The sequence below is a fragment of the Eriocheir sinensis genome, unplaced genomic scaffold (assembly GCF_024679095.1).
Source record: "Eriocheir sinensis breed Jianghai 21 unplaced genomic scaffold, ASM2467909v1 Scaffold820, whole genome shotgun sequence".
Taxonomy (NCBI): Eukaryota; Metazoa; Arthropoda; class Malacostraca; order Decapoda; family Varunidae; genus Eriocheir; species Eriocheir sinensis.
Window position 1 is genome coordinate 171,300 of NW_026112187.1, and position 12,082 is coordinate 183,381.

A 12,082-nucleotide genomic window follows, 5' to 3' on the forward strand; every position below is an offset into this window, starting at 1 on the left:
CTAAGTCCACTTGTTGCTTCTCCAGTTTTTTTACCTGCTTGAATAATTTATCATAACCTCTCTTGCAGAAGCTGCAGATCCAGTGAAGCTGCTCTCCTGCTTCTTTCTCAACCATAAAATTATACACAGCATCAGGGATGTCTTCACACTTAGTGTGAAACCATGTATCACAGAGTTCACACTCCAGTGCCTTATCACCACCCTTGACTTTCTTATTACACCTGAAACAAATACTAGTCCCACCTCCATCAGTTCACTGACAATTCCTTGGTCCTTGTTTACGTTTGCGGCGACAGCCATCTTACATCCAGCAGCAGAGATACTGTGTCAGTACCAGTTGAAGCAATATCCTGCTTTTTCCCCCACAAGCCTCCCTTGTTTCCACTCAGCACTAGCTCCTTGGCTGAATACTTGTGATACTTGCAATATACTAAGAAATATAAATCAGAGTAAAGCTACAAATCCAGAAGCCACGAGAACACGTCCGCTCGCCACAAACGCCACGCGTTTATGTATCATCTATTTTTGGGGTTTTTTATCATGGGAAAATTTGGCCCGTCGCTGCTACACGGTAAAGCCACAAATTTGGCCCGTCACTGCTACACGGTAAAGCCACAAATTTGGCCCGTCACTGCTACACGGTAAAGCCACAAATTTGGCCCGTCACTGCTACACGGTAAAGCCACAAATTTGGCCGTCACTGCTACACGGTAAAGCCCCAAATTTGGCCGTCACTGCTACACGGTAAAGCCACAAATTTGGCCGTCACTGCTGCACGGTAAAGCCACAAATTTGGCGTCACTGCTACACGGTAAAGCCACAAATTTGGCCCGTCGCTGCTACACGGTAAAGCCACAAATTTGGCCCGTCGCTGCTACACGGTAAAGCCACAAATTTGGCCCGTCGCTGCTACACGGTAAAGCCACAAATTTGGCCCGTCGCTGCTACACGGTAAAGCCACAAATTTGGCCCGTCGCTGCTACACAGTAAAGCCACAAATTTGGCCCATCGCTGCTACACAGTAAAGCCACAAATTTGGCACTTCGCTGCTACACGGTAAAGAAAAAAATTTGGCCCGTCATGCTACTACAGTAAAGCCACAAATTTGGCCCGTCGCTGCTACACGGTAAAGCCACAAATTTGGCCCGTCGCTGCTACACGGTAAAGCCACAAATTTGGCCCGTCGCTGCTACACGGTTAAAATATGTGGGTCCTGCAAATGTGGAAGAACCAGATAAATAAGGAACACAAGTAACAAGCATTGTGATATGTTTGGTATTTATGGATGTGTTACGGAGCTGGCGGCCAGGATATGGAAGGGCATGGCCGCAGGTGGGCACATGGGGGACGCAAGGTATGCCGTATGGGGCGTTGACGAGGCATTGGACCATATCTACAGGAAATCCCCTATATACGAAAGGGTTAGGGACTGAAAAAACCTTTCGTTTATCGATTTTTCGTATATCGAAGCCATTTCCCCCATAGGATTGTTAATAAATAGGGGGGTTAGGGACCAGCCAGCAACAAAAAAAAAAAAAGAAAAAAAAAGTTAAATATAACTATGCTTAAAAGCAATTTACTACTCACAATACAATGAAACGCAAGGCTCATAAATAATTAAAAACAATTACCATTTCCTGTTCCTTTACTGTTATAGAAATGCATTACATATGTTAGGACAATCCCCTCTAACTCGTCACTACAACTCATCACTTAACATTGCCAATGTTTACTTCCCAAGCTGTGAAAGGCCAGTTTCGACTCTCGTGCCCGAAACACGTGCCAAACAGTACACCACCGCACCACTCAAAGCCCCCCCCAAACCCCTCCATCACCCTCACGTTTCCTCACGCTGGCTGGGATGTGTTTCGGATTCGAGTCGAAGCAAGGGGTTCACAAACTGGCAACGCTAAGTGATGAGCGTTGAAGTGGAGGGGACTGGACATGGACACTTGCTGCCTAATCACTGCGAGTGTGCGTGATGCTGTTGACGGCGCGACCGATATAGACATAGACATCGGCACGAAACAGTAAGCTGAAACTGTCGTATTTCGTATATGCGAAGCATGTCTTTCGTGAACCGAAAATTGTCCTATATTTTTCACTTTCGTATATCCGAATTTTCGTACATCGAGCTTTCGTATATCGGGGATTTCCTGTACTAGTGTGTCCTAGGTATAATAGGGATAGGCAGAGTTTAGTAGAAATAATAACACAGGAAATAGGAACAGAAGTATGGAATAGGATGCTAGAGGGGGATAGAGGAAGAGGGATAGAACTCTTGCTGGGTCTCAGTACTCTGCAGACAGTGACCAGGAGAACAGTTGAGGGGGTTAAGGGATTCCTGGAGAGAGCCTGGGTAGTGCACATCGGTTAGGGTGGACTCCCCATCCGTGCCTCTACAGCCTCTTCCAAATGGTTATAGTTTATTTTTTGGATTTTCAGGTTGTTAAGCCGCTACAAAGGCTGTAGATGAACCCAAAGGGGACGACTACCTCCCGAACCAAGACCAAGGCGGGACGCTGACTCGCTGCTCCTCCACGTCTGTCAGGGAGATTTTTCGTCTTTTCCACGCTGGGCTGTTCTCCAAGAGTCCCTCCACGACCCCAGGTGAGACACTGACGCTGCCGTGGTACTGTGAATAGTGGAAATAAGGAGAGACAGTCACCACTCGTCTCCATGAACAGTTTTTGTTTTTGGCGCTGTTGGCGTTGTTGAAGGGACGCATTATTAGTGGCCTGGGAAGCCTGCCATCACGGTGCAAAGAGTACACCCACGAAGAAGAAGAAGAAGTACAGATGAGGAGAAACACTCACGCCTCACAAGGGGGACCAGTTTTGCTTCCTGGCGCTCAGATATTGGCTTTAATGGAGCACTTGTGATGGGAGGCTTCCAGGCTACAGGGAGCCATCCTGCCAGGCTGGAAATACTGGAAATAAGGAGAAGCAGTCAGGGTTTAGCCTAACCTGACCTGGGCAATGTGCAGGAGGAGTGGGCGTGGTCTGTGAAGCACAAGGGGCATATATTCTATGTTGTTCATGCCTCCGTGTATTCAGATTGATCCACTGGGCATCGGAAATGGTCTAGAAAATGTGTTCAGATTGGAATAACAACATACGCATGTAACTGAAGCGCTGTCACTCCCCCTCACGGCTCGGCACACACTGAGTTAGGGGCCGAGGAAGTGAGGACGACACAGTCGAGTATTGCCTGGATGTGTGTGTTGTCAGGTTAGGGGGGGGTAGGGGGGGGCGAACCCCACCCCCCAGTTAGCCGATAGGTGTGTTAGGTTTGGTCAGGGTAGGTTGGGGGGTGAGAGAGGGCAAAGCCATTACCCAAGATGAGTTTTTCACATAAAAATCATAAGGACTAATAATTTATTTTTTTATGCATTTGAATATTTTTCTTGTTAGTGATGGCAATGATTCTCTGGTGCCTGACTTGCTGCAGGACCAGTGCAGGACAATTAGACTTCATACTTTTCCTCTATAACTGATTCACATGTTCCTTCTTTATATATATAGCTATATATATATATATATATATATATATATATATATATATATATATATATATATATATATATATATATATACATATATATATATCAGTGGTGGGCACCGATCACTTTTTTGCTGTTCCAATCCCCGATCATCCGATCAATTTGGGCAACTGATCCGATTCCAATCATCCGATCATTTTTTAACCCCTTCCCCAACAATTTTTTTGTTAAAAACGTTTCTTTTTCAGATTATTTTTTTTATTTTGGTTCTATGTAGTATTTTTGATGCTGGTTATGAAAACAGTTTGTAATTATTTTTTCTTCCCATTTTTGTGGTTAACTTTTTATTTTGAGAAAACCTTTGTCGGCAAAAACGAGTCAACTCGTCTTCCTATAAACCATATTTCTTTACCATATTTTCTTAATTTTTCTCAAAATTTTATTACCAAATGTAAAGAGAAATGAAAACCTATTTTATTTTTAATTTTTATTACAATTGTTACCAAATATCTAGCAGTAATTATAATATGCATAATAAATGAAATTCCTTTTTCCGGCATTTTATTATGAACAAAATCAATTGAAAACTGTAAGTTGTTAGCAAAAAAATAAAACAAATGAATTTTATTTCCACATATAAAAGAATAGTATTTCCTCAGAAAGTTTCTCGATGAAATTATTTTGAATGGTACTTTTCAAAGCATGGCACAACACATAGAGCTACTTGGCAAACCTTACACATGTAGCGCGACTCTTTCCTGACTTGTTTCCCTCTGTGGTCACGCTTCAGACTGCATACAACACATTTTCTTGTTGGATTTTTCTTTTTTTCTGTTGGTGGAACTTCCATTGGAAAATGTCCTCCTGGCGTATGCCGCAAACTTCCTGGTGATGTCGAGGGTCTACCTGGTGATCTTCTTGGTGGTAAAGCAGGTCCATACTTGCCAAATATGTATCGTATCATTTCCAAACGAAACTTCAGGTGTGTTAGGCTTTTTTTTCCTGACTGAGTGAATGCTTCTTGATGCAGGATGAAAGCATTCCATACTCCAATATCCATCAAATGGAAGAAAACTGTCTTGTAATATTTCTTACCCCGTTTCCTCATACAACTTTGGGTTCCTTCACAGGCCCTTGTCTTGTCTCAGTGTCATGCATGGCTGGGTTGTGAATGGTTGATAGCATTGCAACATCCTTTTTGTCTTTCCAACGAAGAGTCATTACCTTGCCTCTCTGAAATGCTGCAACTTCTCCTTTCTTCAGTTTTTTTTTTTTTCAGTTCTTCTGGCACTTGTTTTTGATTCATCCGTAGAGTTCCATAAGTATCAGTCTGGTTCATAACTAGAGCATCAGCTAATTGTGGACTAGTGTAATAGTTATCCACAGTAACACAATAACCTTTCCCAAGTAAGGGCTTCATCAAAGATAAAACAACACACGAACTCACAGGATATGCATCATACTCTGGGTCAAACTGTGTTCCTTTGCCAACATAAATGGTCATGTTGTACACATATCCAGTCTTTGACTCACACAACATGAAATATTTCACTCCAAACCTCCTCCTTTTCAGTGGAATGTACTGTGCCCATCCTAACCTTCCTTTGAACAACATAAGGCTCTCATCTATACATACATCTTGCCTAGGGGTGTAACACTTCCCAAAGTTCTCACACAATGTCATGAATACATCATAAATCTTGTACAGTTTTGGGTTGGGGTGAGTTTGTGCATCATGAGTTTCATTATCTACAAAATGAAGGTATTGCTTTATCTTACTGTACCGTTTCATAGTCATCAGCTGCCGAAAAATTGGTCTTTGAAGCAGTTCATCATGTGAGCAGCTCATTTCTTCTTCTGGCATGTTCACAATACCCCCAAGCATTTTCATGGCAGAAAATACAAAAAGTTCAGCCTCTGTTACAGGGCGCCACAAAGAGTCATCTTGCCCAGTTTGTTCAGCAAAACGATTAGTCTCTACCAGTACAGAGTCAATAATCCTTTCATCAATAAAAAGACTGAAGAATTCAAATGGACTCAGTTCTGCTGGGTTTTCATCAATCTTTATTCCAGGATTTCCTGTGAAAGGAAAACGTGGTGGTGGTGCATTCATGCGCTCCTCTGACAACTGGAGGCTTCTCCAAGCTCTCCCCTCACCCCCCTCCTCCTCCTCCTCACTTGTCGAGAAATAGTCATTGTCTGATGAACTGGCAGAGTTATCAGAAGTATTCAAGCTTCTGAGGGAAGGTTCATATTCACTGTCTTCCGTTGAACTAGACATTTGGGGTGTAACACTTGAAAATGCTACAAAAAAATGAATGCAAATGTGGATGCAAACAACACCCATCCGACGACGATGGCTGTCGGAGCAAGGCTAGTAACAGTGTCCTTGAAATCCCACAGCTCTGCCCTGTCGCCTCTGCCAGGCGCACGATTTGACGAGAATACTCGTTTCACACGTAGAATGGCTTACAAAGGCTTAAAATCGACGAGTATATACGTATGTAGCTGGTTTTTGAAGGTAAAGTTTTAGACGAGTATACTCGTCGACGACTGAAAAAAGAACATTTTGTGAAAACATGTTTACACGTTTCTGCCGGGGAAGGGGTTAAGTACTGCTGTTCCGATCACCATTCCGGTCATTCGATCATTAAAACTTTTAATAATTACTATTATTCTTTTAAATAATGATTACAAGAAACACTTATTTCAGGCTTTCTTTCAGTAATAATTTCCAATAAGTAATAACTTAATTATTTGCTAATAAATATCTTTATTTTTCCTCTTTCTTTTGGTATACAGGACATGGTAAAGAAAAAATGTTATCTGAACATCTTATTTTAGGCATTTATTGAAGTCTACTCTTTTCATTCTTTTTCTGAAAGTTTGAAAAAAGGAATTATGTTCGCTATTTGAACTTTTGTTTGAAGTTGATTTAGATTTTTTACAAACATTTTTCAAATTTTTAATATTTTATCATCGATATCTAGAAAATATTTTTTACTATTCTCTAATAAATGAGCGATAGTGATCATTAATCTCCTATCCTTCCTGATTAAATAGCTTTCTGAATAAAAGATATTGGTCCATAAATAAATTAGCTACAAGAAGAACATAAGCAATAAGGTTTTGATTTTAAGTGAGCCGGTGTTGTGTCATCTGCCATCCACGTATCCTCAGACATCCCATCCTGATCTGCGCATGCGTGGAACCCGATGTTTACAAACACAGTGTTGATATCGTAGTTTGTCCAGGCAAGATGGCGGCAAGACAGCATGGCAGCATTTATGGGAAAATGGCCAAATTCAAGAATGACATGGCCCCATAATTCAGATAGCCTGCCACTAAATGGAGAGAATCTGAGAAACATGACCATCAATCAGAAGAGTGTAGGTTATCTCATTTATCACATATACTGACATACAAGGGGTGTAGGTTATCTCATTTATCACATATACTGACATACAAGGGGTGTAGGTTATCTCATTTATCACATTTACTGACATACAAGGGGTGTAGGGTACCTCATTTATCACATTTACTGACATACAAGGGGTGTAGGTTATCTCATTTATCACATTTACTGACATACAAGGGGTGTAGGTTATCTCATTTATCACATTTACTGACATACAAGGGGTGTAGGGTACCTCATTTATCACATTTACTGACATACAAGGGGTGTAGGTTATCTCATTTATCACATTTACTGACATACAAGGGGTGTAGGTTATCTCATTTATCACATTTACTGACATACAAGGGGTGTAGGTTATCTCATTTATCACATTTACTGACATACAAAGGGTGCAGAAGAAACTTTCATATTTCAAGCAATTTCCAAATTCAAAACATACGTCTACATTTACTTTTAAAAAGATTAAAAAAAAAACCTCAAGTGGGACATATCGCGATAAGCAGTCGACAAAGACACGGTACCATGTTGCAATTCATCCACCCTTTGTTTGTAAACAAATCCCACGCATGCGCAGATTGGATGGGATGTCTTAGGATACGTGGATGGCAGATGACACCACACCGGGTAGGACACGTAGCAATGGGTTAAGTTGAATAAGTTCAGGTTCAACAAAGACATAGGCAAGAATTGGTTTACCAACAGTGGTGGATGAGTGGAACAGACGTGTAAGTCATGTGGTGAGCGCCAACACGATAGATACACTCAAGAAGAGGTTAGGTAAGTTCTTGGATGGGAGGGGTTTGGGGCGTTAGTTTGGTGCCGTGGTCTGGGCGGCACTGTCACATGAGACCTCCTTCCTCCTCCTCCTCCCCCTCTTGTTGCGGGGGGAGCCTGACGGGTTGGGGGGGAGGTCGAGGGAAGGCAAAGCCCTCCCCTCGGTTAAGAAGGTGGGGGGGGAGTCGAGCCAGGGTGAAGCCCTCCTTTTATCTTAGGTCTTGTTGGTTTCCCGAAAAAGAACTGCCACTGCCGCCATTAGAGGGTGGTAACACTGCAGCTTAAAATGCATAACTGACAACTGGGTCAAGCCACTCGGGTACTGGAGTGAGCGGAAGCCCACTACTGCAGCCCACACCACACCGTCATGGCGTGTTGCAGGAGGTGAAGATGGACCCGAGGTGTTTGGCAAGGACTTCTCGGTGAATACTGTGGAAAAGAAAACATGGTAATCGTGCGAACAGAATAAGTTGCCAGTTAGCCGCCAGAGAAGGTGACCCAACATTGCCCGCACACTGGATAATGCCAGCAGACTAGAAGGACGTCCGGCTCCTGAGCTGCGATCCCCTGAACAGGAGTGTGTGAGGAAATGGCTGATTTGGAGAATGGTGAGGCAGTGCGCGCCTTGGCTCCTGGAGAGATAAATAAAACGACCAATGCTCACACTGGTTAATGGCACTCAACCTGACAACAACATCCTGCTAGAAGAAATTTGGGCTCTAAGGGAAGAAGTGAAGGAAATTACGACCACGAAGCGCGATGTCAGCGAGGTGTCAGAGAAGCTTGAAGAGGCTTTCTGGATAATAGAACAGCAACAGTTATTCCCGGGGTCACTCGACAACAAGGAAATATCTGGGCTGGGGGAGGACGCAGACGACATCGGCGGAACGGATGAAGAAAGAGTGCAGGAGGCGATGGAAACAGCCGGATATCAAGAAGTCTCTGCCGTTGCACCGTGGGAGATCAACCGTCTTGGACAACCGAACCCTACCAAAAAACGGCCAGTTCTTGTTGTTGTGGAAAACGAATGTCAGCGTAATGGTATTTTATGGCCGGCAAGAAATCTCAAATCTACGGCAGGGCCCCTGTCTTCGATGTACATAAAGGACACACACCCAGCCGTGAGGAAGGAAAGGGCACGTCTAAGATCACGGGAGAGAGAAGAGAAAGCTAAACTTGAAAATGCAGGAGTAAATATTGTGTATGATTGGAGGAAACGTGATCGATAGGTTCTGTCCATATTTTTTTTAAGTGAAAGTAAACAATGAATTCCTGAAACTGTGTTCATGGCCTGACACGCTACAGTTTTCACTACAGTTTCACATCGAGTGGTTTTTAGAAGTACACACATCAGATAAGTGTGCCGGGATTTAATGCGTATTACAGAAGGTCAAAGAAAGGGTCCTGTCGAGGGGGTGCAATGATGTTGGTCAAATGCGCACTGACCCAATACGTAACCAAAGTTGACACGGCTGAGGAAGACACGATTTGGGTAAAATTATCAGTGTGTTCCGGAGTCGCATTAGGAGGAGTGAACATACCACCTGAAGACTCTCCACGCTATGATCCGTCTCTGTTCGGGGCCATAAACGCTCAGTGTGTCGAAGAGAGTGTGATGGAACCAGGTGACTTTAACGCATGTGTTGGCGTACCGATAATTGCTGATGGGGACGGGAACAATTACGTCTACAGTGATGTGAAGGACGCTGCAGTGAACAGTCATGGGGGAGTGATACCAAGCATCTGAGAATACTAAGACGAGCCATTTCAACCATAATAGACGAAGGCTGGGGGGTGATTTAGCATTCAAAGACGATCATGGATGTCTGAAATAGATCTTTGTATTGTAAAATCCAACCTAATCACTGCCATTCAATCTGTGGATGTGAAACAGGGCATCACTGGTTCGGATCACGCTGCTTTGTGTGTAGCAGTGAATACCCACGGAAAGAAACACATGACACCCAAAATGCTTCTGAGACGTGCCGAAATTTTGAGTGAGCATTATTATGAATCCCTCGAACACAAAGCATTACAGAAGACCCCCAGATACAAAACAGTGGACTTGAACGCTTTCACTGAGGCCTTGGAGAATACGAACCCGCCAGATCTCACAGATATCACCCGTGTCGATGTTGCGGGGAAGGTAACTGAGGGCTGCAGGGTATTAGAGAACAAGGCACGCGAGTGTAAAATGCGGGTGTCTCGAGGGGAAAGGACTTGGAATAGGACTCAGCCACGTTGGAAAAGGTTATTGGAATCAAACGTCTCTAAGATAATATGGAAGGCAATTAAGTGGTCTGGAAAAGTTAATACAAATGAACTCGAACAGCCAGAGGACGAACAGTTCCGAGCGCATTTCGAACAGCTGCTGAATCAGGGTCAGGAGAGTGAGGAAACACATGAGCTGGAACTTGAGTGAACCCCTTTGATACCCTTCCTAGACAGTCCCTTTACTGTCGAAGAGCTCGATGAAGCGGTGAACGAGATAAATACAAATAGGAGTTATATCGGCATTTGTCCAGGTCTTATTAAGGTATTACTGGTTAATTGGTTCATGTTTTTACTGAATGTTTTAAACTTCAGCTTGGGGTTTTAGCAAGCTGTTTGTCTTATTCAAGAGTGGAGATGGACTACAGAGGCATTTGTATAATGAACACATTGGCAAAAATGTATGATATTTTGTTAGTGAATAGACTTAAACTGTGGATTAATATAGATGAATGTCACGCAGGGGCTCAAAAAGGTCGAAGTTGCTTAGAACAAATTATGGCGGTGCGACTCTTATGTGACTTCGCAAAGGCAAGACATGAAAAACTGTACGTCTTTTTGTAGATTTTAGGAAAGCTTATGACAGGGTCCCCGGAATGGTTTAATTTCTGTTCTAAGATCGCGTGGGTACGGCAAGGTGATGTTAAGAGCGATTCAGGCTATGTACCCGTGTCCCAAGAATGTGCTGAAGACTGCCACGATCACAGCGACAACCGGAGTGCGACAAGGGGCGCCGTGGAGTTGTCTGTCTTTTGTTATGTATATGGATGAAATAGTTAGAATGTTTTTTGTTATGTATATGGATGAAGTAGAATGTCTTTTGTTATGTATATGGATGAAATAGTTAGAATGTTTTTTGTTATGTATATGGATGAAATAGTTTGAATGTTTTTTGTTATGTATATGGATGAAATAGTTTGAATGTTTTTTGTTATGTATATGGATGAAGTAGTTTGAATGTTTTTTGTTATGTATATGGATGAAGTAGTTAGAATGTTTTTTGTTATGTATATGGATGAAGTAGAATGTTTTTTGTTATGTATATGGATGAAGTAGTCAGAATGTTTTTTGTTATGTATATGGATGAAGTAGTTAGAATGTTTTTTGTTATGTATATGGATGAAGTAGAATGTTTTTTGTTATGTATATGGATGAAGTAGTCAGAATGTTTTTTGTTATGTATATGGATGAAGTAGAATGTTTTTTGTTATGTATATGGATGAAGTAGAATGTTTTTTGTTATGTATATGGATGAAGTAGAATGTTTTTTGTTATGTATATGGATGAAGTAGTCAGAATGTTTTTTGTTATGTATATGGATGAAGTAGAATGTTTTTTGTTATGTATATGGATGAAGTAGTTAGAATGTTTTTTGTTATGTATATGGATGAAGTAGAATGTTTTTTGTTATGTATATGGATGAAGTAGAATGTTTTTTGTTATGTATATGGATGAAGTAGAATGTTTTTTGTTATGTATATGGATGAAGTAGTTTGAATGTTTTTTGTTATGTATATGGATGAAGTAGAATGTTTTTTGTTATGTATATGGATGAAGTAGTTAGAATGTTTTTTGTTATGTATATGGATGAAGTAGTCAGAATGTTTTTTGTTATGTATATGGATGGAGTAGTTTGAATGTTTTTTGTTATGTATATGGATGAAGTAGAATGTTTTTTGTTATGTATATGGATGAAGTAGTTTGAATGTTTTTTGTTATGTATATGGATGAAGTAGTTTGAATGTTTTTTGTTATGTATATGGATGAAGTAGTCAGAATGTTTTTTGTTATGTATATGGATGAAGTAGTTAGAATGTTTTTTGTTATGTATATGGATGAAGTAGAATGTTTTTTGTTATGTATATGGATGAAGTAGTCAGAATGTTTTTTGTTATGTATATGGATGAAGTAGAATGTTTTTTGTTATGTATATGGATGGAGTAGTTTGAATGTTTTTTGTTATGTATATGGATGAAGTAGTTTGAATGTTTTTTGTTATGTATATGGATGAAGTAGTCAGAATGTTTTTTGTTATGTATATGGATGAAGTAGAATGTTTTTTGTTATGTATATGGATGAAGTAGTTTGAATGTTTTTTGTTATGTATATGGATGAAG

At 41.3% G+C, this 12,082-nt stretch overlaps 1 protein-coding gene across 3 annotated transcripts; it reads right to left on the bottom strand.

Moving 5' to 3' along the window:
* Nucleotides 1-2,755: 2,755 nt before the first annotated feature.
* Nucleotides 2,756-11,850, bottom strand: LOC126994575 (piggyBac transposable element-derived protein 4-like). 3 transcript variants are annotated; one of them, XM_050853899.1, is made up of 3 exons: nt 7,153-11,850; nt 7,027-7,110; nt 2,756-6,984 (listed from the first exon to the last, which is right to left on the bottom strand). In XM_050853899.1, the coding sequence occupies exon 3, from the start codon at nt 5,847-5,849 to the stop codon at nt 4,653-4,655; it is 1,197 nt and encodes a 398-aa protein (XP_050709856.1). In that variant the 5' UTR covers nt 5,850-6,984; nt 7,027-7,110; nt 7,153-11,850; the 3' UTR covers nt 2,756-4,652. The 3 variants fall into 3 exon arrangements, with proteins under 3 accessions (XP_050709856.1, XP_050709858.1, XP_050709857.1); XM_050853901.1 differs by lacking the exon at nt 7,027-7,110; XM_050853900.1 differs by having other exon boundaries at nt 2,756-7,068.
* Nucleotides 11,851-12,082: the final 232 nt, after the last annotated feature.

Bases quoted from the DNA above. Each gene is read 5' to 3' on its own strand.
- LOC126994575 (XM_050853901.1), bottom strand. From the start codon at position 5,849: ATGGGTGTTGTTTGCATCCACATTTGCATTCATTTTTTTGTAGCATTT.